This window comes from Phacochoerus africanus, chromosome X (genome assembly GCF_016906955.1).
Source record: "Phacochoerus africanus isolate WHEZ1 chromosome X, ROS_Pafr_v1, whole genome shotgun sequence".
In the NCBI taxonomy this organism is placed as follows: domain Eukaryota; kingdom Metazoa; phylum Chordata; class Mammalia; order Artiodactyla; family Suidae; genus Phacochoerus; species Phacochoerus africanus.
The window spans coordinates 2,199,250-2,223,280 of NC_062560.1; the positions used below are offsets into that span (position 1 = coordinate 2,199,250).

The following is a 24,031-nucleotide window of genomic DNA, read 5'->3' on the forward strand; positions in this document are numbered from 1 at the left end:
GCATGGCATTGCCAATCGGGATACTGCCTCTTTGCCACAGTCCCTCCCTATGACCTGTCTTGTAGGACACGATTCAGAAAGGATCCCCAGGGCAGACGCTGTATCCTTCTCTCCTTCTCGAGGCACCCAGACCACCCTAAGGCCACGCTGGAGACCAGCATCCAAGAAGCAGAATCCAACCAGCTCCTCACACTGGGAAAACACGTTCCTCCTTGGGAAAGCCAGGCTTCATTTCACCAGAATGAATCACTGTGGTGAGAGTCACGGCTCAGAACACTCAGTTCTGACAAGGATGGCAGCAGGTATTATGCTGAATTCATTTTTTCCCCCTGGACTTGTCAACACGAGATGCAAATGAGGGGTGCAGGTGACCTCGTTTGCATATCGACGTGAAGGACCTGGCGGAGCAGAGAGGGGAGCCACCGTACCTCCTCCCGCTGCATGAGCTGGTGGTCCACGCGGCGCAAAGCTCCGTGTCAGTGAGAGGAATCAGAAGGGCTAGAGCTCAGGTGGACCCCTGGCAGACGAGGAGCCAAGATCTGAGAGCTCAGGTGACAGCACTACTGGCAGGTGGGTTCAAAAGGGCTGCAGGGACATCCCTTCTTAGGGTTCCTCTCCTTCCCCCCCCCCCCGTGGGGATGGGCAGAGTAGATGACCTTGGGATTTGAAAACTTCTGTGGCTATATTTTTAGACCTCAGTGGATCAGCTCACAGATGGAGAATTTGATTCCACGTCAGCGTTTGACTGAGGTTCCCCCCTTCCTTTCTCTTTCTTACCCTATCTTTTTTTTTGGGGGGGGGGTCTCTGTCACTTGCTTTGGGGAGGCCATTAGCATGCTGTTCTCGTGTCTTTTTAATTTTTTTTTTAATTTTTTCTCTTTTTGTCTTTTTTGTTGTTGTTGTTGTTGCTATTTCTTGGGCCGCTCCCGAGGCATATGGAGGTTCCCAGGCTAGGGGTCGAATCGGAGCTGTAGCCACCGGCCTACGCCAGAGCCACAGCAACGCGGGATCCGAGCCGCGTCTGCGACCTACACCACAGCTCACGGCAACGCTGGATCGTTAACCCACTGAGCAAGGGCAGGGACCGAACCCACAACCTCATGGTTCCTAGTCGGATTTGTTAACCACGGCGCCACAACGGGAACTCCTGTTCTCGTATCTTTTTAAAGCACACATTCCCTTAATAGCCAGTACGAGGAAAGACACGACTTTCTTTTCTTTGGTTGCCATGAATTTTCCTTGGTCCTCATTGACCCCCTACCCCCGATTTTATACAACGATTAGGTCTCCTAACATCCTGCCATATCCTGGTTTGGATTGGGGTTAATACAGAAAAAAAAAAAAAAGGTAGATCCGTCAGGTAAGCTTCTCATTTCAGGAGATCCATGTGCATCTGCCCCGTAGACTTTCTGAGCTTCAACCTTTAGGTTCAGCAGTTCCTGAGACTCTTCACATGTCACCTGGGCATGTTTTAAGGTAGGTGTTGGGAGTCAGAAAATTTACTCAGGAGCCAAAGGGAGCCAGGTAACCCTAGCATTTGGCACAGCAGGAGTTCTATAAAAAGAGGCTCACAGAACCAGCATGTCCCGGATGCGGGGTGCGTGCCATGAGATTTGGAAATCCAGTTTCAGAATGTTAGCCGAGCGCCGCTCCCAATTCCAGAGAGAAATCCACAATGGATGCTAACTTTTTTTTTTAATTAAAAAAAAAAAAATATATATATATATATTTGGACTTTTTAGGGCCGCCCCTGCAGCATACGGAGGTTCTCAGGCCAGGGGTCGAATCAGAGCTGCAGCTGCCAGGCTACACCACAGCCACAGCAATGCCAGATCCAAGCCACGTCTCCCACCTACACGACTGCCCACGGCAACGCCGGATCCTCAACCCACGGAGCAAGGCCAGGGATGATTCTGCGTGCGCATGGATACCAGTCAGATTCGTTTGTGCCGAGCCACGGCGGCAACTCCTGCACCCTAATTTAATAAGCTTGCACGTAACACCTTTTTTTTTTTTTTTTTTAAATCCAGGACCTTTGATCTTCAGCCAAAGAACAGGAAGCGGCTTGGACGGACGTGATGAATTTCAGGTAAGGGAGTCGGGCTTGAGGGGCTGAGTGTCCTGAGCCTGCTGAGTGTCCTGGACAGTTTGGGGTCCCTCGGTGACTTGTGTATTCCAGACAGAGGCCCTCGACAGCATGTTTTCCTTCTGCGCTCGGCCTGATTCCAGCGCGTCTCTGAGAAAGCATAGGAAGCAACACAGGTTTACGGCACAGCACGGGGCATTGCATCCACTGTCTTAGAATAAACTACGAGGCAAAAGACTAGAAAAACAAATATATATATATATACACACATACAACACCAAATCACTTCGCTGTACACCGGAAACTAACACAACATAGTAAATTGACTCTATTTCAATTATACCAAAAAAAAAAAAAAAAATAGATGAGCGATGGAGGCAGTGGAGCCCAACAGACACATTTCCAACACACTTAATCTTTTGTAGCAATATTGTAAAAACAGGAGATGGGAACAGCCATGCCACCAACTCCGGGCAGATAGAAAGCGTTTCTGCTCTTCCGGTGATTCGGAAAAGCCCTGGGGAAAAGGTTCGCGTTCGGGTTCCGCAGAGAGAGGCACCATCTCCTGTGGGTCCTGTGGTTGGGGGTCAGATAAAGGAGCAGCTGGGTGTGGGCGGGGTGGCCTGTGACACCTTCTTTCCTTCCTCTGGGGGGAAAAGATGCGAGAGGGGGTTTGAAATAGATACAAACACGAGCTGGCGCTGGAGCTGAGTGTTCAGGGGTCGCAGAGCCATGCCCGGGGGTGGGGGGTGGGGGGTCGGGATCCAGCGGGAAGCGAATTCACTGCCTTGCTGAGAATGTGACACTTCGATTGGGATGGAGCAAAGGGGTGGAAGTGGACTAAAAATTGGTGTCTGGATTCCAGGCTGGCCCCTTTGCAGAATTCAGGTCCTGGGCCCTTCTTCACGGCTCCTTTCTTCTGTGGAATCCCCCTCCCTTCCTTCTTTCCTTCCTCCCCCCTCCCCTTCTTTAAATTTTTATGGCTGCACCCGCCACATATGAAAGGTCCCCACGTTGCAGAGTTGCAGCCGCAGTTGCGCCAGATCCTTTAACCCACTGCGCAGGTCCGGGGATCAAACCTGTGCCTCCACAGCCACCCGAGCCGCTGCAGTCAAGAGTCCTACCCCACTGCATCTCGGTGGGAACTCCTCTTTATCTTTATTTTCCTTGCTTGTTTCTCTTCTCTCCGAGCAAAGGTCCTTTCAGCAAAGCTCCTCCTTGCACAGGTGTCTCTGTTCTGGTGTGACGGGGGATGCTTAGACGCGGGTCATCAAGGGAAAGTTCTAAGGACATGTTCCCTCTTCCAGGGAGGGACCGAACCTCCTGAGTTTCCGCGTCTCCTGTTGGAGGAGCGCTTTGCCTCCGGGTAAACGTTTTCAGACTCCCCTCCTCGAAGGGCAGACGGTGTATGTGAGTTGTGAGCCCAGGAAAGCCTCTCTCCGGGCCCAGCTGGTACCCTTCAACAGCGGCAGCCAGGACTTGGCAAGAGAAATTCATGAGCCTCGTCTGTGTGTGCCTGGGGAGGGTGAGCATCTCCAGTGAGCCCTGTGAGCTCTCCAGGAGACTGGAGTTGAATGTGGCTCCCCCAAGCCCCTGCCTGTAACATCCGTGTTTGCTTTTCAGGACCCTCTTGTTCTGCCTGTCTTGGCTGTGTTTCCATTTAGACACCTGCCGGTCCCAAGTGGTAAAGGATGAGAAGCCCAATATTGTCCTGGTAATGGTGGATGACCTTGGCATTGGAGACCTGGGTTGCTATGGCAACGATACCCTGAGGTATGCTTTCTTACTGAATCCTGTTTTGTGTTTTGGTTTTATTTTATTTTTTTTTTGGGCCACACTCACAGCATATGGAGGTTCCCCGGCTAGGGGTGGCATCAGAGCTGCAGCTGCCAGTCTACATCACAGCCACAGCAACACCTGAACCGCATCTGTGCCCTATGCCGCAGCTTGCAGCAATGGGGGATCCTTAACCCACGGAGCGAGGCGAGGGATTGAACCCTCATCCTCATGGACTCCAGGTCTTAAACCCCTGAGCCACAATGGGAACTCCCTGAATCCTATGTTTTTCATCCCTCGTTCAGCATTGGAAGTTGATATGGTGTCTGACTGCCTCTACAGGCAAAAGGAAATTGATTTGTTTTTGTTGTTAAAGAAGCAAATATTCACTGCAGGACTTTTGGGGTGGATTCTTAGTTCTGTGCGTACTAGCTGTGACAGCTTGGGGAAGTGACTTGACCTTTGTGTGCTTTATTTTTCTCTCTTTTTCTTCTTCTTCTTTTTTTTTTTTTTAAGGCTGCACTCTCGGGATATAGAGATTCACAGGCCAGGGGTTGAATGGGAGCTGTAGCTGCCAGCCTGTGCCACAGCCACAGCAAAGCCAGATCCGAGCCGCATCTGTGACCTTACACCACCGCTGATGGCAGCGCTGGATCCTTAACCCACTGAGTGAGGCCAGGGATCAAACCCGCAACCACATGGTTACCAGTCGGATTCCTTTTCTGCTGTGGCACAATGTCCTTTTTTTGTGTGTTTTTTGTTTTTGGTCTGGTTTGTATTGCTTTTTTTTTTTTTTTTTTTTTGGTGTGTACATGTCTTGTTTTTCTTTGGGATTGAGTACTCAGGGAAAGGGCATTATCTGTGATTTCATACATGCAAAGCCCTTAAACTCATCCCCTGGCACGTAGCAAGCCCTCTTTGATATAGACTGTTGTAAGGAGGGGTGATTTTGTCCTAGATTAGGCATAGTTTCACAACTCATCATTTAATGCTTCCTCATTGGGGGAAGCCAACAGACTGTTTCACGAGGTGTCGTAATTGAACAGTGGGCATTCTGAAAGAAAAACATCAAACAGGAACTCAGAGTTTTCTGATGGATTATAGAAACCTCCTGCATGAGCCACGCGTAGGGAAAGCTTAGAAGAACTTCATGATTAGACCTATGAACTGTATACATTTGAAGAAATCTTTCCTGGTGTACCCACACTACAAATCTCTGATTTGGATTAAAAAAAAAAAAAAAGAGCTGTCCTGAAAAAGTAGATGTCAAAATTAATTATTGCTTTCTTTTTTGGCTGCACCTGCTGCATGTGGAAGTTCCCAGCCAGGGATGGAACCCTCACCTCTGTGCTGACCTGTGACACAGCTGTGGCTATGCGCATCCTTTAACCGAGGCACCGAGGCTCCCATGATTTCTAGGACTCATTATATTTCACGTTCTCCCAAGCAGACGACCAGTCTGTCCCACTCATGTGTCCCTTTGCTTCCCTGCAGCCCCCAGACATCTATACAGTTCATCCCCAGCAGGGTTTTTCCACCTTCTCCTCAAGCAGAGTTAGTGGAGGGTGTGGCCTGAATTTCTACTTAGGTCTGAAGTCACCTAAGGTCTGTAAGCGATTAGCCTTAATTAACCAGAGACCCTTAAATATTGTAGATCTAATATTATTAATTATAAATTAAATATATAATGTATTTATTTATAATTAAATGCACAATCATTTGTATAATTAATTATCATTGACTATAATCAGTTATATAAAATTATATTAACTGTAGTTAAATATATATTTAATATATCACATATAAATACTTTTAAAGTTTATATGTACTTATATATATACTTTATATATACATATATAATTTATATATACATGTATAGATACACACACACACATTTTTTTTCTTTTTGTGACCACACCTGCGGCACATGGAGGTTCCCAGGCTTGGGGTTGCATCCGAGCTGCAGCTGCCGGCCACAGCCACCGCCACAGCTGCAGCAACACTGGATCCAAGCCGCATCTGCAACCTATGTCACAGCTTGTGGCAATGCTGGATCCTTAACTCACTGCGTGAGGCCAGGGATTGAACCCACCATCCTTCACCCACTCAGCCCCTAGAACTCCTGTACTGTATCCTTTCTGAAAAGGTAATACAATCCTCAGTAGATACCATAGTGCAAAAGGAAATTGCACTCGTCCTACCAAAACAACAGCTGCCTAAACGTAGGTATTTTCACCCTCGTGGGGGGTGGGGGCGGGAAGGAAGAAAAGGAAAAGGAGCATTGTGGGCAGGTTACTGCTTTTTTTTTTCCCTTCTGAGTTCAGAGAGTTGCGGTGAACAGACAAGTTGGTTACTTTCAGATTTCTCTGCTCATTCTCTCTCTCTCTCTGTCTCTCTCTCACTCTCTCTTTCTCTCTCCCCTCTCTGTTTCTCTCTCTCTGTTTCTTGCTCTCCTGTCTCTCTCTCTCTGTGTTTCTCTCTCTCTCTGTCTCTCTCGCTATTTCTCTCTCTCCTCTGTCTCTCTCTCTATTTCTCTCTCTCTCTCCTCTGTCTCTCTCTCCTCTCTCTTTCTCTCTCTCCTCTCTCTTTCTCTCTCTCCTCTCTCTTTCTCTCTCTCTGTGTCTCTCTGTCTCTCTCCTCTCCATCACCTGTTCTCCCATCTATCTTCCTGACTCCCTCCTCCCAGGACCCCTCACGTGGACCGCTTGGCCAGGGAAGGTGTGCAGCTGACTCAGCATATCTCAGCAGCTTCCATGTGCACGCCCAGCCGATCTGCTTTCCTGACGGGAAGATACCCCATCCGATCAGGTGCGTCACCCGGGGAAGCCTGCAGTCCCATCAGCATGTGGGGAAACAGAGGTATGGCTGGATCATGTTGGAAAGTCCCCAAGGGCACACGCACACGTGTAGCTCAGTCAGGTTTTTCTAACCTCAAGATGACTCTCTTATTCGGAGAGTCCGGTGACGGGGTACTGGCTTGGCTTTCTCCCAGGACAATAAAAGGGAAGCTGCCCTGGATGGGAATAATGAACTGAAGGTGTCTGCCTGGATCCAGGCTAGGGTGAGGAAGAATGAGTCAGGATGTGTTACACTTCTGTGGCAACAGTGTAGCCATTGTGTGGATGGAACTGTCGTTTTGTTTATCCATTCATCAACCCACAACCGGTGCAGTTTTGTCCTGCTGCTTGGCTGTTAGGCATAGCACCGAGGTGAATTTGCCTCTTCAAGTGTTTCTGTAGACACCTCGTTTCCATGATGTGGATACAGACCTAGGAGGGGGATTGGCTGGGTTATATGGCAGACCCCAGAGGGATGGTGGGCTCGGTTCCAGACCCCCTCTGCCAAGCAAATATCTCAGCAAGGTGATGACACGAATGTTTTGGCTTCCCAGTGCCTATAAACGTGAGGTTTCCACTATGCAGTAGTCTACTAAGGGAGTGAGGGCATTATGTGTCCAGACATGTACAGGAGTTCCCATCGTGGTGCAGTGGTTAACGAACCTGACTGGGAACCATGAGGTTGCGGGTTCGATCCCTGGCCTTGCTCAGTGGGTTAAGGATCCGGCATTGCCGTGAGCTGTGGTGTGGGTCACAGATGCGGCTTGGATCCCGTGTTGCTGTGGCTCTGGCGTAGGCCAGTGGCTACAGCTCCGATTCGACCCCTAGCCTGGGAACCTCCATATGCTGCAGGAGTGGCCCCAAAAAGGCAAAAAGACAAAAAAAAAGAAAGAAAGAAAAATCATGTACAGACCTTCATGAAAAAAGGCTTTATGGAGTCCTCTTGTGGCTCTGTGGGTTGAGAACCCAACATAGTGTCTGGGAGGACGAGGGTTCAATTCCTGGCCTCCTTCAGTGGGTTAAGGATGCCGTGATGCCTCAAGCTGTGGTGTAGGTCACAGATGCAGCTCAGATCCAGTGTTGCTGTGGTGTAGACCTGCAGCTGCAGCTCCGATTCAACCCCTATCCCGGGAACTTCCACATGCCATAGGTTCAGCCCTACATAGCAACACAAAAATACTTTATGGCTAAGAAATGCTCACCTTCCAAGCCAAGCCAGTACCCCATCACCGGACTCTCCGAATAAGAGAGTCATCTTGAGGTTAGAAAAACCTGACTGAGCTACACGTGTGCATGTGCCCTTGGGGACTTTCCAACATGATGTTACTACTGGCCAGTCTCAGTAGTAACATCATAATGTTTCCCATCACAGGTAGCAACGTACCTGTGGTCATAATAAGAAGGTTGAAATCCTCTGAGCACTCTCAAAGGGGGATGCTGAATTACGAGGGGAGCAAAGGCTGTTGGGAAAAAATGGTGCCGATAAATTTGCTCGCTGCAGGGTTGCCCCAAATCTCCAACTGGACAAAAATGAAAAAGAAAAAGAATCTGTGGAGTGCAATAAAACCGGGTCTGCCTGTGCTTTGAAAGGGGAGCAGGATGGTTGTGGCTGATGGGCACAGGTGATGGATGGGTGATTTAAGAGGGCACAGAGCATCTGATTCACAGGCGCTATTGTCAATCTCTTCTTCAGTTAACCATTGAAGCTGTCCCTTCAATGCCTAACGGTCTCCTGGAAGCTTTTATGCCCAGTGAGATTTATAATATCCTGCTTAGCAGCATCAGATAGCACATGTCTGCCTTCCAGAAAGCTCCATAGCTCTCCCACGCTTCCGCTGACTCATCCTAGCTGTATGATTTTTCCCCCACCTCCCTTTTAGGAATGGCTTCTAATAGAACTTCCCGTGTCATCACATCTCTTGGAGTCCCAGCCGGACTCCCTCTGAATGAAACCACCTTCGCAGACTTACTCAAGAAGCAGGGCTATCGCACAGCAATCATAGGTAAGATGCCATTGCAGGGTGGACCCGGAGACGTGCTCCTGCCTGGACGTCCTGGTTCCCTGAGATCTTTCTTTAAAAATAAGGTTGCATCTTGGCTATGGCAGAGAAGACCCTTCTTCCTACCCAGGCCTGGGCCATCTGCCATTTTGGTCTCTGTGTGTCTTTGTGGTGCAAGATTAAGCTGTATACACCTCCTGTGGTCTTGCACCGGCTAACGCCTGTCCCTGGCTTTCCGGAACGATGTGTTCTCACCATGGCATGTTGGTCACTGGAGACCCACCAGGCCCCCTCCCATGCATTTCTCCCAAAAGGACCGTGTTCATTTCAGACATAGCTCAGGCATGGCTCAAGACCCCTTTCCCACCTGACCCCCACCCCCAGCTTTGCCAGATGTCCCCAAGCTTCGTGCTTCTGTATCACCCCATGCATCTCATCTTTGCAAAGACTCCTCTGTCCTGGGATGGTCTTTCTCCATAATCCTCTGCAGACTCTGAAAGCCTTCATCTCAACAGCCACGTATCATGTGAGAAATGTAGGCATTCCCATTGTAGCTCGGTGGTAGGAACCTGCCTAGTATTCACGAGGACGAGGATTCCATCCCTGGCCCTGCTCAGTGGGTTAAGGAGCCAGTGTTGCCATGAGCTGTGGTGTAGGTTGCAGACACAGCTCAGATCCCAAGTTGCTGTGTCTGTGGTGTAGGCTGGCAGCTGCAGCTCTAGCTCAACCCCTCTCCTGGGAACCTCTATGTGCCACAGGTATGGCTCTACAAAAAAAAAAAAAAAATGCCATGGCATTCACACAACTGGCTTTATGCATTGTTGACTTTTTTTTCCTTTTTTTTTATTACTCAGATGAAATTATCACATCTGTAGTTGTGTAATGATCATAACAATCTGATTTCACAGGATTTCCATCCCATAACGCAAGCATATCCCCCCACCCCCGAAAGTGCTTCCAAACAAACTTTAAACTATTTTGTTTGAGTTCTGTGAAAAATGTCCTTGGTAATTGGATAGGGATTGCATTGAATCAGTAGATTGCCTTAGGTAGTATAGTCATTTGGATAATATGGACTCTTCCAATCCATGAGCATGGTATATCTTTCCATCTATTTGTGTCCTCTTTGATTTCTTTCATCAGTGGCTTATGGTTTTCAGAGTACAGGTCTTTTGTCTCTTTAGGTAGGTTTACTCCTAGGTATTTTATTCTTTTGGATGCGATGGTAAACGGGATTGCTTCCCTAATTTCTCTTTCTGCTCTTTCATTGTTAGTGTATAGAAATGCTGTCAATTTCCGTGTATTGATTTTGTCTCCTGCGACTTTGCCAAATTCGTGGATGAGCTCTAACAGTTTTCTGGTAGAGTCTTTAGGATTCTCTAGGTATGGTATCACGTCATCTGCAAATAGGGATAGTTTGACTTCTTTCTTTCCAATTTGGATTCCTTTTATCTCTTTTACTTCTCTGATTGCTGTGGCTAGGACTTCCCAAACTATGTTAAAGAGTAGTGGCAAGAGTGGACATCCTTGTCTTGTTCCTGATCTCAGCGGGAATTCTTTCAGCTTTTCACCATTGAGAATGATGTTTGCTGTGGGTTTGTCATATATAGCCTTTATCATGTTGAGGTAGGTTCCCGTTATGCCCCCTTTCTGAAGGGTTTTCATCAGAAATGGGTGTTGGATTTTGTCAAAGGCTTTTTCTGTGTCTATGGAGAGGATCCTATGGTCTTTATTCTTCAGTTTGTGAATGTGGTGTATCACACTGATGGATTTGTGGATATTGAAGAATGCTTGCATCCCTGGAATAAATCCCACTTGATCATGATGTACAATCCTTTTAATGTATTGTTGGATGCGGTTTGCTAGTATTTGGTTGAGGATTTTTGCATTGATGTTCATCAGTGAAATGGGCCTGTAGTTTTCTTTTTTTGCGGTATCTTTGTCTGGTTTTGGTATCAGGGTGAAGGTGGCCTCATAGAATGAGTTTGGGAGTATCCCTTCTTCTGCAATTTTTTGAAATAGCTTCAGAAGGAGAGGTGTTAGATCTTCTCTGAATGTTCCATAGAATTTGCCTGTGAAGCCATCTGGTCCTGGACTTTTGTTTGTTGGAAGTATTTTAATGACAGTTTCAATTTCAGCTCTTGTGATGGGTCCATTCATCTTTTCTATTTCATCTTGGTTTAGTCTTGGAAGATTGTACTTTTCTAAGAATTTGTCCATTTCTTCTAGGTTTTCCATTTTATTGGCATATAGTTGCATATAGTAGTCTCTTATGACCCTTTGTATTTCTGGGATGTCCATTGTTACTTCTCCTTTTTCATTTCTAATTTTATTGATTTGAGTCCTCTCTCTTTTTTGCTTGATAAGTCTGGCTAAGGGTTTATCAATTTCGTTGATCTTTTCAAAGAACCAGCTTTTTGTTTTATCGATCTTTTCTGTGGTTTTCTTTGTTTCTATTTCACTGGTTTCTGCTCTGATCTTTATGATTTATTTCCTTTTACTAACTTTAGGTCTTGTCTGTTCTTCTCTAGCTGCTTTAGATGTAAAGTTAGCTTGTTTCTTTGAGCTTTTTCTTGGTTCCTGAGGTGGGCTTGTATTGCTATAAACTTTCCTCTTAGAACGGCTTTTGCTGTATCCCATAGGTTTTGGAGTGTTGTATCTTCATTGTCATTTGCTCCTAGGTCTTTTTTAATTTCCTCTTTGATTTCTTCAGTGATGCATTGGATGTTGAATAGCATGTTGTTTCGTCAACATGTGTTTGTGTTTTTTGCAGTTTTTTTCTTGTTGTTGATTTCTATTGTATAGCTATAGTGTTGTGGTCAGAAAAGATGCTTGATATGATTTCAGTTTTCTTAGAGCTACCAAGGTTGGACTTGTAGCCCAGGATGTGATCCATCTTAGAGAATGTTCCATTTGCACTTGAGAAGAATGTGTATTCTGCTGCTTTGGGATGGAATGTCCTATAAATATCTATTAAGTCCATCTAGTTGAATGCATCATTCAGGGCCTGTGTTTCCTTATTGAGTTTCTGTCTGGTTGATCTGTCCATTGCTGTAAGTGGGGTGTTAAAGTCCCACACTGTGATTGTGTTATTGTCGATTTCTCCTTTTAATGTTGTTAGCAGTTGCCTTATATATTGTGGTGAACCTGTGTTGGGTGTGTAGGTATTTAAAATTGTTATATCATCTTCTTGGATTCATCCTTTGATCATTATGTAATGACCTTCCTTGTCTCTTAAAATATTCTTCATTTTAAAGTCTATTTTGTCTGATATGAGTATTGCTACTCCAGCTTTCTTTTGATCCCCATTTGCATGAAATATTTTCTTCCATCCTCTCACTTTCAATTTGTATGTGTCCCTAGAAGAGAAGTGGGTCTCTTGAAGACAGCATACTTATGGGTCTTGTTTTTGTATCCATTCAGCCAGTCTATGTCTTTTGGTTGGCACATTTAGTCCATTAACATTTAGGTAATTATTGATATGTATGTTCTTATTGCCATTTTATTAGTTGCTTTAGATTTGTTTATGTTGGTCTTTTTTCTTTCCTTCTTCTCTTGTTCTTTTCTGCCTAGAGAAGTTCCTTTAGTATTTGTTGTAAGGCTGGTTTAGTGTCGCTGAATTCTCTCAGCTTTTGCTTATCTGTGGAGGTTTTGATTTCTCTTTCAAATCTGAACGAGAGCCTTGTTGGGTAGAATAATCTTGGTTGGAGGTTTGTTCCTTTCATCACGTTGAGTATATCATGCCACTCCCATCTGGCCTGCAGAATTTCTGCTGAAAAATCTGCTGATAACCTTATTGGGGTTCCCTTGTGATTTGTTTCTTTTCCCTAGCTGCTTTCAAGATTTTCTCTTTGTCTTTAATTTTGGTCAGTTTGATTAGTATGTGTCTCAGGGTGTTCTTCCTTGGGTTTATAATATATGGTACTCGTTGTGCTTCCTGGAGTTGAGTGAGTGGTTCCTTCCCCATGTTAGGGAAGTTTTCGGCTCTTGTCTCTTGGAATATTTTTTCTGTCCCCTTCTCTCTCTCTTCTTCTGGCTCCCCTATAATACGGATGTTGGTGCGTTTCCTGTTGTCCCAGAGTTCTCTGAGACTCTCTTCATTTGTTTTCAAGCTTTTTTCTCTTTTCTGTTCCGCATCTGTAATTTCTACTAATCTGTCCTCCACCTTGCTTATTTGTTCTTCTGCCTCCTGTATTCTGCTGTTAGCTTCCTCCAGTGAATTTTTTATTTCAATTATTGTATTTTGCATCTCTTCTGGTTTAAGTTTTATATCTTTTATCTCTTTGCTCAGTGTTTCCTGTAAGTTATCCATCTTTGCCTCCAGTTTATTTCCAATGTCTTGCATTATCTGCAGCATCAACTGTCTAAAGTCTTTTTCCTGGAGGCTGAGAATCTCCTCATGGCTTAGCTGTTTTTCTGGGTTTTTTCCTTTCTCCCTCATCTGAAGTATAGTTCTCTGTCTTTTCATTTTTATAGATTTTTGGTGTGGTGACCTTTTTATAGATAATAGAGTTGTAGCCTCTCTTCTGATGTGTGCCTCCCTGTGGCTAAAGTCAGTATGGGGGCTTGATGTAGGCTTCCTGATGGGAGGGGCTGATGCCTGCCCCCTGGTAGGTGGAGCTGATTCTAATCCCTCTGGAGTGTGGGACTTAGTCTCTGGATGGGATTGGGGCAGCTGTGTGCCTGAGGGGTCTTTAGGTAGCCTGTTTACTGAGGGGCAGGGCTGTGATCCCACCTGGGTTGTTGTTTGCCCTGGGGCTTCTCAGCACTGACTGACTGATGGGTGGCACCCAATTTTCCCAAAATGGCCCCCTCCAGAGAAAGGCAGCTGCTGGATACTCCTGAGAGCTTTGCCTCCAATGTCCTTCCCTCACGACAAACCACATTCACCCCTATTTTCCCAGGATGTCCTCCAAGAACTGCAGTCAGATTTGACCCAGATTCTTATGGAGACCTTGCTCTGCCCTGGGACTCAGTGCATGTGAAAGTCTGTGTGCACCTTTTAAGACTGGGGTCTCTGTTTCCCCATTCCTGTGGAGCTCCTGGGCACAAGCCCCACTGGCTTTCAATCCCATCCCGGGATTTAGGGGTCAGTTCAGAGGTGAAATCCTGGTGCTCTTTGGGGGTCATGACCCCAGTTTGTGGTTAATGGTACCCCAGTGACCTGGCTTGGTGGAAGCTGGTAGGTGAAAGGATGTGAGGGCAGAAACCGGCCTCACCTCGCCAGTCTAAGGGATGAGGACGTGGATTCTTCTGAGGGCTGAAGGACAGAGGGGATGTTCTGACGTGAGGAGTGTTGTCCAAGAAGGTCAGGTTTCTGCCCCAGCTGGGCACATTTCTCTCGCTGCGTGGGCCTTCACCCACCTCACGGTTTCATTAACACTGGACCACGGGGGATGGCCTTCTCCCAGCTCGCCATTGGAAATCCCTTTGATTTTTGTATTTTTTCTTTTTTTTGTAAAGTGCCAGAAAGTCGGTATTTTGATTTCTGTGCGTGTTTTAAAAATTAACGTAGAGTTTATTTACAATGTTGTGTCAATGTCTGCTATACGGCAAAGTCAGCCAGTTACATGTATGTGTGTGTGCATGTGTGTGTGGGTATACGTATATGTTCTTTTCTCGTACTATATTCCATCATGGTTTAACCCAAGAGACTGCATGGAGTTCCGTGTGCTGGACAGCAGGACCTCCTGGCTTCTGCATTCTCAATGGTGTAGCTTGCATCTGCTCAGCCCACACTCCCTGTCCATCCCACTCCCTCCCCTCCCCCTCGGCAACCCCACGGCTATTCTCTGTGTCTGTGAGTCTGTTTCTCAGACCTCTTTGATTTGGTAACAAGCTGGACGTGGACAAGAAAAGCCCATCCCAGAGAAGATGTAGGACAGAAACCTGCCCCATCACCATGGCCTCTCAACCACCTGCCCCCGCGGGCCCTCAGAGAGGTGGACGTGCATCCTCCAGGTAGCCCGAACAATTTCTCCATTTTAGAAGACACACGTTAGCACAGTCTCGGAGAGTCCACACGCCAGTAGGACTCACGGGAGCTTCTGGTTATGGGTCAGGGTGTGGCAATTTTTACAGCATAAAGCCCTTCCTTCAACAGAGAACATCAGCAGAGGCCCTAGGATTTGTCCAGAAAGATAGCCATGTATAAATCCTCTATCATCTATCTATCTATCTATCCAGCTAACCATCTACCCCTACATATCTGTCATCTACCTATCAAATCATTGTCTATCTATCTATCTACCCATCCATCTGTCTGTTTGTCCATCTATCTATTCATCCATCTATCTATCTATCTAACTATTCTTCCATCTATCTATGTATCTGTCTGTCCTCTATTAATCCATCTATTCATCTATCTGTTCATCCATCTGTCTATGTATCTATGTATCTAGCATCCATCTGTCATCTATCTATTCATCCATCCATCTATCTATTCATCTGTCTATTCATCTGTCTATCTATCCATCCATCCATCTGTCTATCTATTCATCTGTCTATCTGTCTATCTGTCTGTCCATCCATCTGTCTATCTATCCATCCCTCTATCCCTCTATCATCTATCTATCCGTCCATCCATCTGTCTGTCTATCCATCTATCTATTCATCCATCTGTCTGTCTATCTATCTGTCTGTCCATCCAACTGTCTATCTATCCATCCCTCCATCCCTCTATCTATCATCTATCTATCCGTCCATCCATCTGTCTATCTATCCATTTATCTATTCATCCATCTATCTGTCTATCTAACTATTCTTCCATCTATCTATGTATCTATCTGTCCTCTATTAATCCATCTATTCATCTATCTGTTCATCCATCTGTCTATGTATCTATGTATCTAGCATCCATCTGTCATCTATCTATTCATCCATCCATCTGTCTATCTATTCATCTGTCTATTCATCTGTCTATTCATCTGTCTATCTATCCATCCATCCATCTGTCTATCTATTCATCTGTCTATTCATCTGTCTATCTATCCATCCATCCATCTGTCTATCTATTCATCTGTCTATCTATCTGTCATCTATCTATCCATCCATCCGTCTGTCTATTCATCTGTCTATCTGTCTGTCTGTCCATCCATCTATCTATCCATCCCTCCATCCCTCTATCTATCATCTATCTATCCATCCATTCTATCCGTCCATCCATCTGTCTATCTATCCATCCCTCCATCCCTCTATCTATCATCTATCTATCCATCCATTCTATCCGTCCATCCATCCGTCTATCTATCCATCTATCTATTCATCCATCTGTCTGTCTATCTGTCTGTCCATCCATCTGTCTATCTATCCATCCCTCTATCTCTCTATCTATCGTCTATCTATACATCTGTCCGTCTATCTATCCATCTATCTTTCTGTCCATCCATCCGTCTGTCCGTCTGTCTGTCTGTCTATCCATCCATACATCTGTCTATCTATCCATCTATCTATCATCTATCTGTCTGTCTTTCTATCTATCTATCTCCCCGTCCATCTGCCTGCAGATGAATACTCCGTTGACCATATCTATCTACCATCAACCATTCATCTATCCGTCCATCCCGTGTCTATCTGTCCATCCATCGTGTATCAGCTAACTTGTCTCTAACTTGTGGCTATAACTGAGCTATCGATGTAGCCTCCCCTGAGCCCACCCATCCATCCGTCTTCTGTTGTATTCACCTCACTATCAACCTGCTGACCTACCTACCTCTCCATCAGCCACAGTATCTTTGTCTCTCTCATGTTCCTACTTTGTGGCCATGACTTTGTCTTCTCTGTGAATGAGAAATCGCCCAGGTGAAATCCTTGCTGCAAACCCACAATAATATTTCTCTCCATTTATTTTTCATCCTCTCTGGTCACTCACAACCAGATCTCAACACAAACTTATACAAGCTAGGGAAACAAACAAACAAAAAAACATGAGTCTCTGCTGAACTTGGATTTTTTTTTTTAAGGGCCACAGGTGCAGCACATGGAAGTTCCCAGGCCAGGGGTTGAATCAGAGCTGCAGCTATGCCACAGCCACAGCAGCGCCAGATCTGAGCCACATCTGTGACCTACACCACGGCAATGCCAGATCCTGAACGCACTCAGGCAGGCTAAGGATCAAACCCACATCCTCATGGATACTAGTTGGGTTCGTCTCCACTGAGCCACAATGGGAAGTCCCGAACGTAGATTTTTCAGCCAAAGAAAAAATATCTGCTCCATTAATTACTGCTTTTCTCTTTCTTTTGGCCATGCTGTTGGCATGCCAAAGTTTCCTCTGCCATATCGGTGCCAACACCAAATCCTTGACCACTAGGACACCAGGGAACGCCTGCCTTCTCCATTTTTGTGCTTTGATGGACTCTTTCAAAGGGAGAAGGGTCTCATATGCTCTTTGTGACGTGCCAGGGTATCACGCCTTGCTTGTGTGTGTCTAATTTCAGGCAAATGGCATCACGGCTTGAATTGCCACTCCCGGAATGACCACTGCCACCATCCCTCCAATTACGGGTTTGATTACTTCTACGGCATGCCGTTCACTCTGGTCACCCCTTGCTGGCCGGATCCTTCCCGTCAGACAGAATTAGCCATCGAGAGCAGAGTCTGGCTCTGTGTGCAGCTGATCGCCGTGGCAGCGCTCACCTTGGCTTTGGGGAAGCTTAGCGGCTGGATTTCCGTCCCCTGGTCCCTCATCTTCGCCATGGTCCTGTTTATCTTTCTCCTGGGCTACTTCTGGTTTTCCAGCTTTCGCTCCTCTCTCTACTGGGATTGCCTCCTCTTGCGAGAGCACAAGATCACCGAGCAGCCGATGAAGGCAGAACGGGCTGGGTCTATCATGCTGAAGGAGGCGCTCTCGTTTTTAGAAAGGTAAGGCCCATTCAAAAAAAAAAAAAAAAAGGAAAGAAGAAAGAAAAAAAAAATCCATGGGCTAAGGATGAAAGAATGAGTGTTGAAAAAAAGAGCAGATGCTGACACGAGCTACACTGAGTCAAGGGGTGGAATTTCCTGTGCATGGCCATGGTTCGGGCTACACAACGATAGGGCGTGTTTGGAAGGCTAACTGGACCTCCAAGGGCAGTGTCGCTAAGTCTTTGCTATGAAAAGCACAGCCGATCTGTGGTTCCTGAAATTCATATTCTCTCAGACCAAGGTCCGATCACACTAGAGTCAAACCCGCAGATTGGTCTTATTAATTCACGGTGCATGTGACAGTGGGAAATACAGGTGCTTGGGAGTGAGACACTAGGATATGCTGACCATTTCATTATCTCCCTGTTCAGGAAAAACCTTGGCAGATTCAAATCAGAACGATTGTCTGTCTTCATTCCTTCCTTCCCTCCTTCCTTTCTTCCTTCCTTCTTCCCCCCACCCACATCTTCCTTCCTGCCTCTTCCTTCCTTCCTTCCTTCCTTCCTTCCTTCCTTCCTTCCTTCCTTTGTCTCTCTCTCTCCCTCCCTTCCTTCCTTCCGTCCTTCCTTCCTTCCTTCCTTCCTTTCTCTATCTCTCCCTTTCTCTCTTTCCCTCTCTTCACCCATGGCATGCAGAAGTTCCCTGGGCAAGGGCCAGGGGTCAAACCTGAGCCACAGCAGCAATAACGCCAAGTCCTTAACCATCAGGCCACCAGGGAACTCTGGAAGGGTTATCTGTGAGCATGTGACAGCTAAGGAATATTATGTTGAGAGCATCACAATGGCCTTTATGAAGCCCCACTGCATCCAGCACACGGGGAACTTTCCCTCATGAAAATGAGAGGGGCCCCTTCTAGGAAAAGTCCGCAAACACATTTTTCGTTAGCTCTTTCATCATCGGTGGAGGCTTTGAGCTTCACCCCGTACCATCTTGGGATCTGGACTTCAAGGAATCATTTTCACTGAGTGATGGGAACAAGCCCATGGTGAGAAATATGGGCGTGTGGGCATCAGCGTGGATGCTGTTCTTTCATGCTGTAGACTTTTGGCTACATCAGAAGAAGCACCCTTGATAAAATGATAGCTCACCTGAATCTTCACAGATGAGTCAGAGCCAACTGAAAGGAAGGAGCAGGCTGGCATTCCTGGCAGAAGCTGAAGCATTAGGAAAATGGTGTGTTTGCAAAGATCCGTCTCGGAATAGGATGAACCCAGCCAGGCAGCATCAGGGGAAGTCTTGTGTATTTGAGGGTTGACTCAACTTGGAGTCTCTTAAGGATTGAAGGGACCTTGTGGAACCCAAAAATGAGCATCATCTTTACCCTGTTGCCGTTTAGAGACCAGGAGAGCGAGAACTCTATTTGCATTGTAGATGCAAGAGGATGGCTGCATTCCTGTAGGGCAAGGAATGCTCCAAGTTCTGGAAAGCTGGACAAAGAGGTCATTAGCATATTGTGAGGTGGCCCCCAGCCCTTGGAAGCTCCAAGAGGCGAGCTGCTTGGTGAATCAGCCTTGGGACCACAAGCTGGGTGGCTCAGGGTCACAAATCCGGAAATAGCTTTCACGTGGATTCTTGGTGCGTGGTTTTCTGAGGGCTGCTGTGACCCGTTTCCTCTTCATGTCTGAAAGTGACATAAATGTATTATTATATTATGGTGGTTGAGGTCAGAAAAATCAGAAATTCATCTTCTAGGGCTAAAATCTGGGAGTGGGCAGGACTGATTTCTTCTGCAGGATCTGGGGAGGAATTTCTTCCTTGTCTATTCTGGCTCCTAGAGGCTGCCTGCTTTCCTTGGCTGTATCACTCCCTGTTCTGCTTCTGTTGTCACGGATCCCCTTATTTCTTCTGATTTCTGATTCTATTATTCTTAGAAGGACTCTTGTGACTGCATTGGGGTCCACCCAAATAAGCCAGGGTCATCTCCCCACATCAAGGTATGATTGACTTCATCACACCCTCAAAGTCCCTTCTGCCGTGGAAGATAATGTATGCACAGGGGCTGGAATGAGCATGTGGGCATCTTTAGGGTGGAGCAGTGTTCAGCCCATTGCCCTGAACACCATTCTTTATTCTGGCAGCTTCGTTTGGGATGCTAAGTGATTTGCAAACTTACACATGCTCTCCGTGTTGAGACCCCCCCTCCCTTATCTTTGCAGTTTAGGTTAAGAGTGGCATTTTGGGAATACTACACAGTCATGAAAAAGGCTGTTTGCCACCACACAGATGCAACCAGAGATGGTCATACTGAGTGAAGTACATCAGACAGAGAAAGGCACATACCATATCATATCACTTCTATGTGGAATCCAAACTATGACACAAACAAACCTACTTACAGAACAGAAACAGACTCACAGACATAGAGAAGAGCCTTGGCATTTCCAAGGGGGAGGGGGTGGGATGGATGGGGAGTTTGGAATTGGTAGATGCAAACTATGCCATTGAGAATGGGTAAGCAATGAGGTCCTGCTGCACAGCACAGGGAACTCCATCTAGTCTCTTGGAATAGACCGTGATAGAAGATAGTATGAGAAAGGGAATGTATATCTGTGTGTGAGTGGGTCACTTTGCTGTCCAGCAGACATGGACACAACACTGTAACTCACTCTATTTTATAAAAGAATTATAAAGAATGATGTTTTTGGAAAGAGACGGATCTCAGGGCAGTGAACCCTAAGGTGAAAAACGGTCTTCTCTGGTCCTCTTCGTGCAGACACTGAGGAAAGTCATCCTACAGAAGCCCGTCTCATCTGTCTCTAATAACCTCTGTCGATGTTACCTATGCTTTTGGCTTTAAAGTATTAGTTTCTCGGGGCGTCCATGAAAAAGCACCACGAGCTGAGTGGCTTACAATGATAGGCATTCATCCTCTTACACTGCTGGAGACCAGAAGTCCAAAATCAAGGTGTTGTGTTCTAGTCTAGAAGATGCTTCCTTACCTTGGCCAGCTTTGGAGGGTAGTCAGCCATCACTGTTCTTTGGCTTGTCTATGTGTCACTCCAATTTTTCCCTTTGCCTTCCTGCTATTTTCTTCTCCTGTGCGTGTGTGTGTGTGTGTGTGTGTGTCCTGATCTCTGTCTTCCTGTGAGGACACTGGTTATGGGATTTCCAGACCCACCTTCATCTACTCTGGCCTCATCCTACCTAATCACATCCCCCAAAGATCCTCCTTCCAATTGCGAACACATTCTGAGGTTGCCGGTGGACGTGCGTTTTAGAAGGATACTCCTCAAGCCAGCCCCTTCTGGTGCAAGTCTTAGAGAAAATGCCCTCTTCCTCCCATTCCTTACTCTCTGCAATCTCATCAGAGCATAGTTTTCCCCAAGGCAGGTGCTTCACTTGTGTGCTGCCCTGCTTTGCTGACAGCATGTGTTTTGTGCCAATCGTTAGGACTTGAAGTAGATCAACAGCTTTGCATGCGTCTCCACACGGAAACCAGAGGTGTGAGGACAGCTTGCCAGGTGGTGTCTGTCGTTGCTTGCCCTGGGGTTGTGAAAGTGCGGAGTTTCTAGTAAATCCCGCCTGTGCCCCCATTCCTGTGCCTCTCTCGGGGTGTGGCCCTAGTTGGGCACTTTGAGATCCATGTGAAAGTGTGCCGCATGCAGCTGGATTTGATTTTTAATTCCCTGACTGCAGGTGGGTCTTCTTTTATTTCTTGTCTGTTTCATTTTAGGTGATGGCAAGATACAAAATATAGTTCCCTCTGCTACACGGAAGGACTTTATTGTTTATCTATTTTATATACAGTAGTGTGTATCTGTGAATCCCAAACTCCTAATTTATCCCTTCCTGGCCCTTCCCCTCTGGTGAACATAACTTTTTTTTCAGCGTCTGTAAGTCTGTTTCCATTTTGCAAATAAGTTCAAATGTGTCCTATTTTAGATTCCACAGATACGTGATATCATGTGGTATTTGTCTTTCTCTGTCTGACTTCACTTAGCATAAGAATCTCTAGTTGCATCCATGTGGCTGCAAATGGCATGATGTCATTCTTTTTTCATGGCTGAGTAGTATTCCATCGTGTATATGTACCACATCTTTTTTAGCCATTCCTCTGTTATTGGATATTGAGGTTGTTTCCATGTGCTTGAGAGGGACAAATTAGCCTATTTCTATTTCACAAATGCATGTATATCCTTGTTTTAGATTCCGCATGTAAATAGTATCATATGATATTTATTGTTGTCTGTCTGACTTCACTTAGTATGAGAATCTCTAGTTGCATCTGTGTTGCCGCAAATGGCACGATTTTGTTCTCTTTTATGGCTGACTAGTGTTCTGTTGCCTATGTCTACCGCATCTTCTTAATCCAAGCCTCTGTCAATGGACACAGGTTACTTTTACATCCTGGCCATTGTGAACAGTCAGGCACAGGATCCTTCTATATGCATTCATCCTACACGTGCACTGGGGAGCCATCCAGATGCTGGCGGGTCCTGAAATCCTCCCCAGCTAGGATGTCTTTGCAAGGGGCTGTCTCGCGCCTGCATCCTCTCTTGCTGGGTGTGGAGAGGAGAGGAGGGAGGAGGCTGAGGGGTTTGCCCCAAAACGACGTGGCTTGCTTTCCCCAGGCATTGCAGACCCCAACGGATGTGGTTGATGTTTTCTCAGGCACCAGGAAGGACCTTTCCTCCTCCTGTTCTCCTTCCTGCACGTCCACATCCCTCTCCCCACGACGGACGCATTCATCGGGGTCAGCAAACACGGCTTGTATGGGGATAACGTGGAGGAGATGGATGCCATGCTGGGTGAGTGGCAGGACCCACGCGGTGCCTTGATAGCTCAGGTTGCCCAGAAACAGCCTGTCAAAAGGACATTTGGGATGCACCTTTCACGTGTGAGAAGGGTCACTGCCACCAGGTGGAGTTGCCCTTTGTACCCATGACATAAGAGTGGAAGGTCCGGGACAAAGTCGGTGCCAACATGGGGTCCTGTCTCATACATTCTTTTAGCCCACCTGACAGGGTGCCCAGAGCTGAGGTGGGGGTTGATGGGGAGCATGGAGCCTGGACCCCAAACCCTCATGGGCTGATACAGTGAGAGACAGGGCGGTGGCTATTCTCGGAACCCAGGCAACGCTGAGCAAAGCAGACTCGGCTTTTCCAGCTGGAGGATGTTGGTATGAAACACATCGCGGGAAACAGACAGGTGCTTTGGAAGTCAGGCCCGACCAAGGGAAGCCCTTCAAGTGCTGTCAGTTTTGCGCCGTCTTATACATATGAAATCTTTGCAAATTATAAATTATTATTATTATATATATTTTAATCAGATGTGTGCACACATGTATATCTATGTAGGCGTGTGTGTGGTGTGGTGTGTGTAGCGTGTGTGTGTTGATGGGAAGTGTGTCTGTGTGTGTGTGTGTCCCCTTCCCAGTTTCCACCCCTCCATCAGGACGGGACCACAACACCCTGCTCTCCAAAGCCCTCTTGCTCATCTTCCTCTATCTCCGAGCTTGGTCCCACTTACCCTTTTTGACAGGGAATGAAGTGACTAATTCCAACCCAGGATGTGAGAACTACAACCAACAAACAAGACCCCCCCCCCAAGAAAAACAAATTACCTCCCACTTGCTTTGAATTTTTTAGTTAATGGAAAGTTTCCAAAATATGCAAGTTCATAAAATGAATGCTACAGCAAGGAGGTACCCCCAAATAAGCTACTTTGGGGGTGGTTGGATTTCAGTGGGGTTTTCTTGGTGGCACTGGGACAGCAGTACACATGGACTGGTGTGTCGAAAGCAGGTGAGCAAGCCATGATGTTTGAAAGGCATATTTTCACCAAAAAAAAAAAAAAAATGGTACAGGGAGTTGCCTGCCATGGACACTCACAGGCTTTTTTGTTTTCACTTCATCTTTTCTGCTTTCCATTGCCCCTGCGTAACCCTGATTCAGATTTTTTTGACAGCAGGTAAAGTCAGGAACAGGATTACTCTTTGCTCATTTTGGAGCTTTTACGACTCTTTCTTGTGGTGGTCGGAGGTGGGTCGAAAGGGAGAGGCCAGTAGTTCTGAATACGTATCTCGATGAAAGAAATCGCTGAGAAAGGGACGAGCGGATAACGTTGTTCCTACACTGCGTCTTCAGCACACATCACGTGGGTCGGATGCAGTTACCTTCTCCTCCTGCCCCTCTAAGCACCTAGAAAGTACCCGCCTTCACACCCACGGGTGTGTTTGGCTTGTGGACTTGGGTGGGGTCCCGCCAGCGGGAGCTGGGGTCTGCAGTGCCCACCAGGAAGGCATGACGCTGTGTTCACATCCAACGCGTGAGACCCAGGGGACGACACCCACGGGCTTTGTGTGTGTTCTGTCTTGTGTAGGCGGAATGGAGCCTTTGCGGGAATAATCCATCACCTGTTTTGATGGGTCACTTCAGAAAAACCGAGACGTTCATTTAACCCCCCTCACCCCACAGCTACCCTGGAAG

At 46.5% G+C, this 24,031-nt stretch overlaps 1 protein-coding gene across 2 annotated transcripts in view; it reads left to right on the forward strand.

Annotated features, from left to right (window-relative positions):
* The first annotated feature begins 261 nt into the window (after positions 1–261).
* LOC125118791 (arylsulfatase F-like) overlaps positions 262–24,031 on the forward strand; it is a 36,012-nt gene continuing 12,242 nt past the window's right edge. The window contains exons 1-7 of one of the 2 annotated variants that reach the window (XM_047765624.1): positions 262–570; positions 2,031–2,089; positions 3,710–3,859; positions 6,549–6,670; positions 8,580–8,702; positions 17,138–17,561; positions 22,215–22,351. In XM_047765624.1, the coding sequence (XP_047621580.1) occupies positions 2,079–2,089; positions 3,710–3,859; positions 6,549–6,670; positions 8,580–8,702; positions 17,138–17,561; positions 22,215–22,351 (967 nt within the window). In that variant the 5' untranslated portion in view covers positions 262–570; positions 2,031–2,078. Of the gene's footprint in view, positions 571–1,397; positions 1,477–2,030; positions 2,090–3,709; positions 3,860–6,548; positions 6,671–8,579; positions 8,703–17,137; positions 17,562–22,214; positions 22,352–24,031 lie in introns of those variants that run through there. The other variant, XM_047765625.1, reaches the window with a different exon arrangement.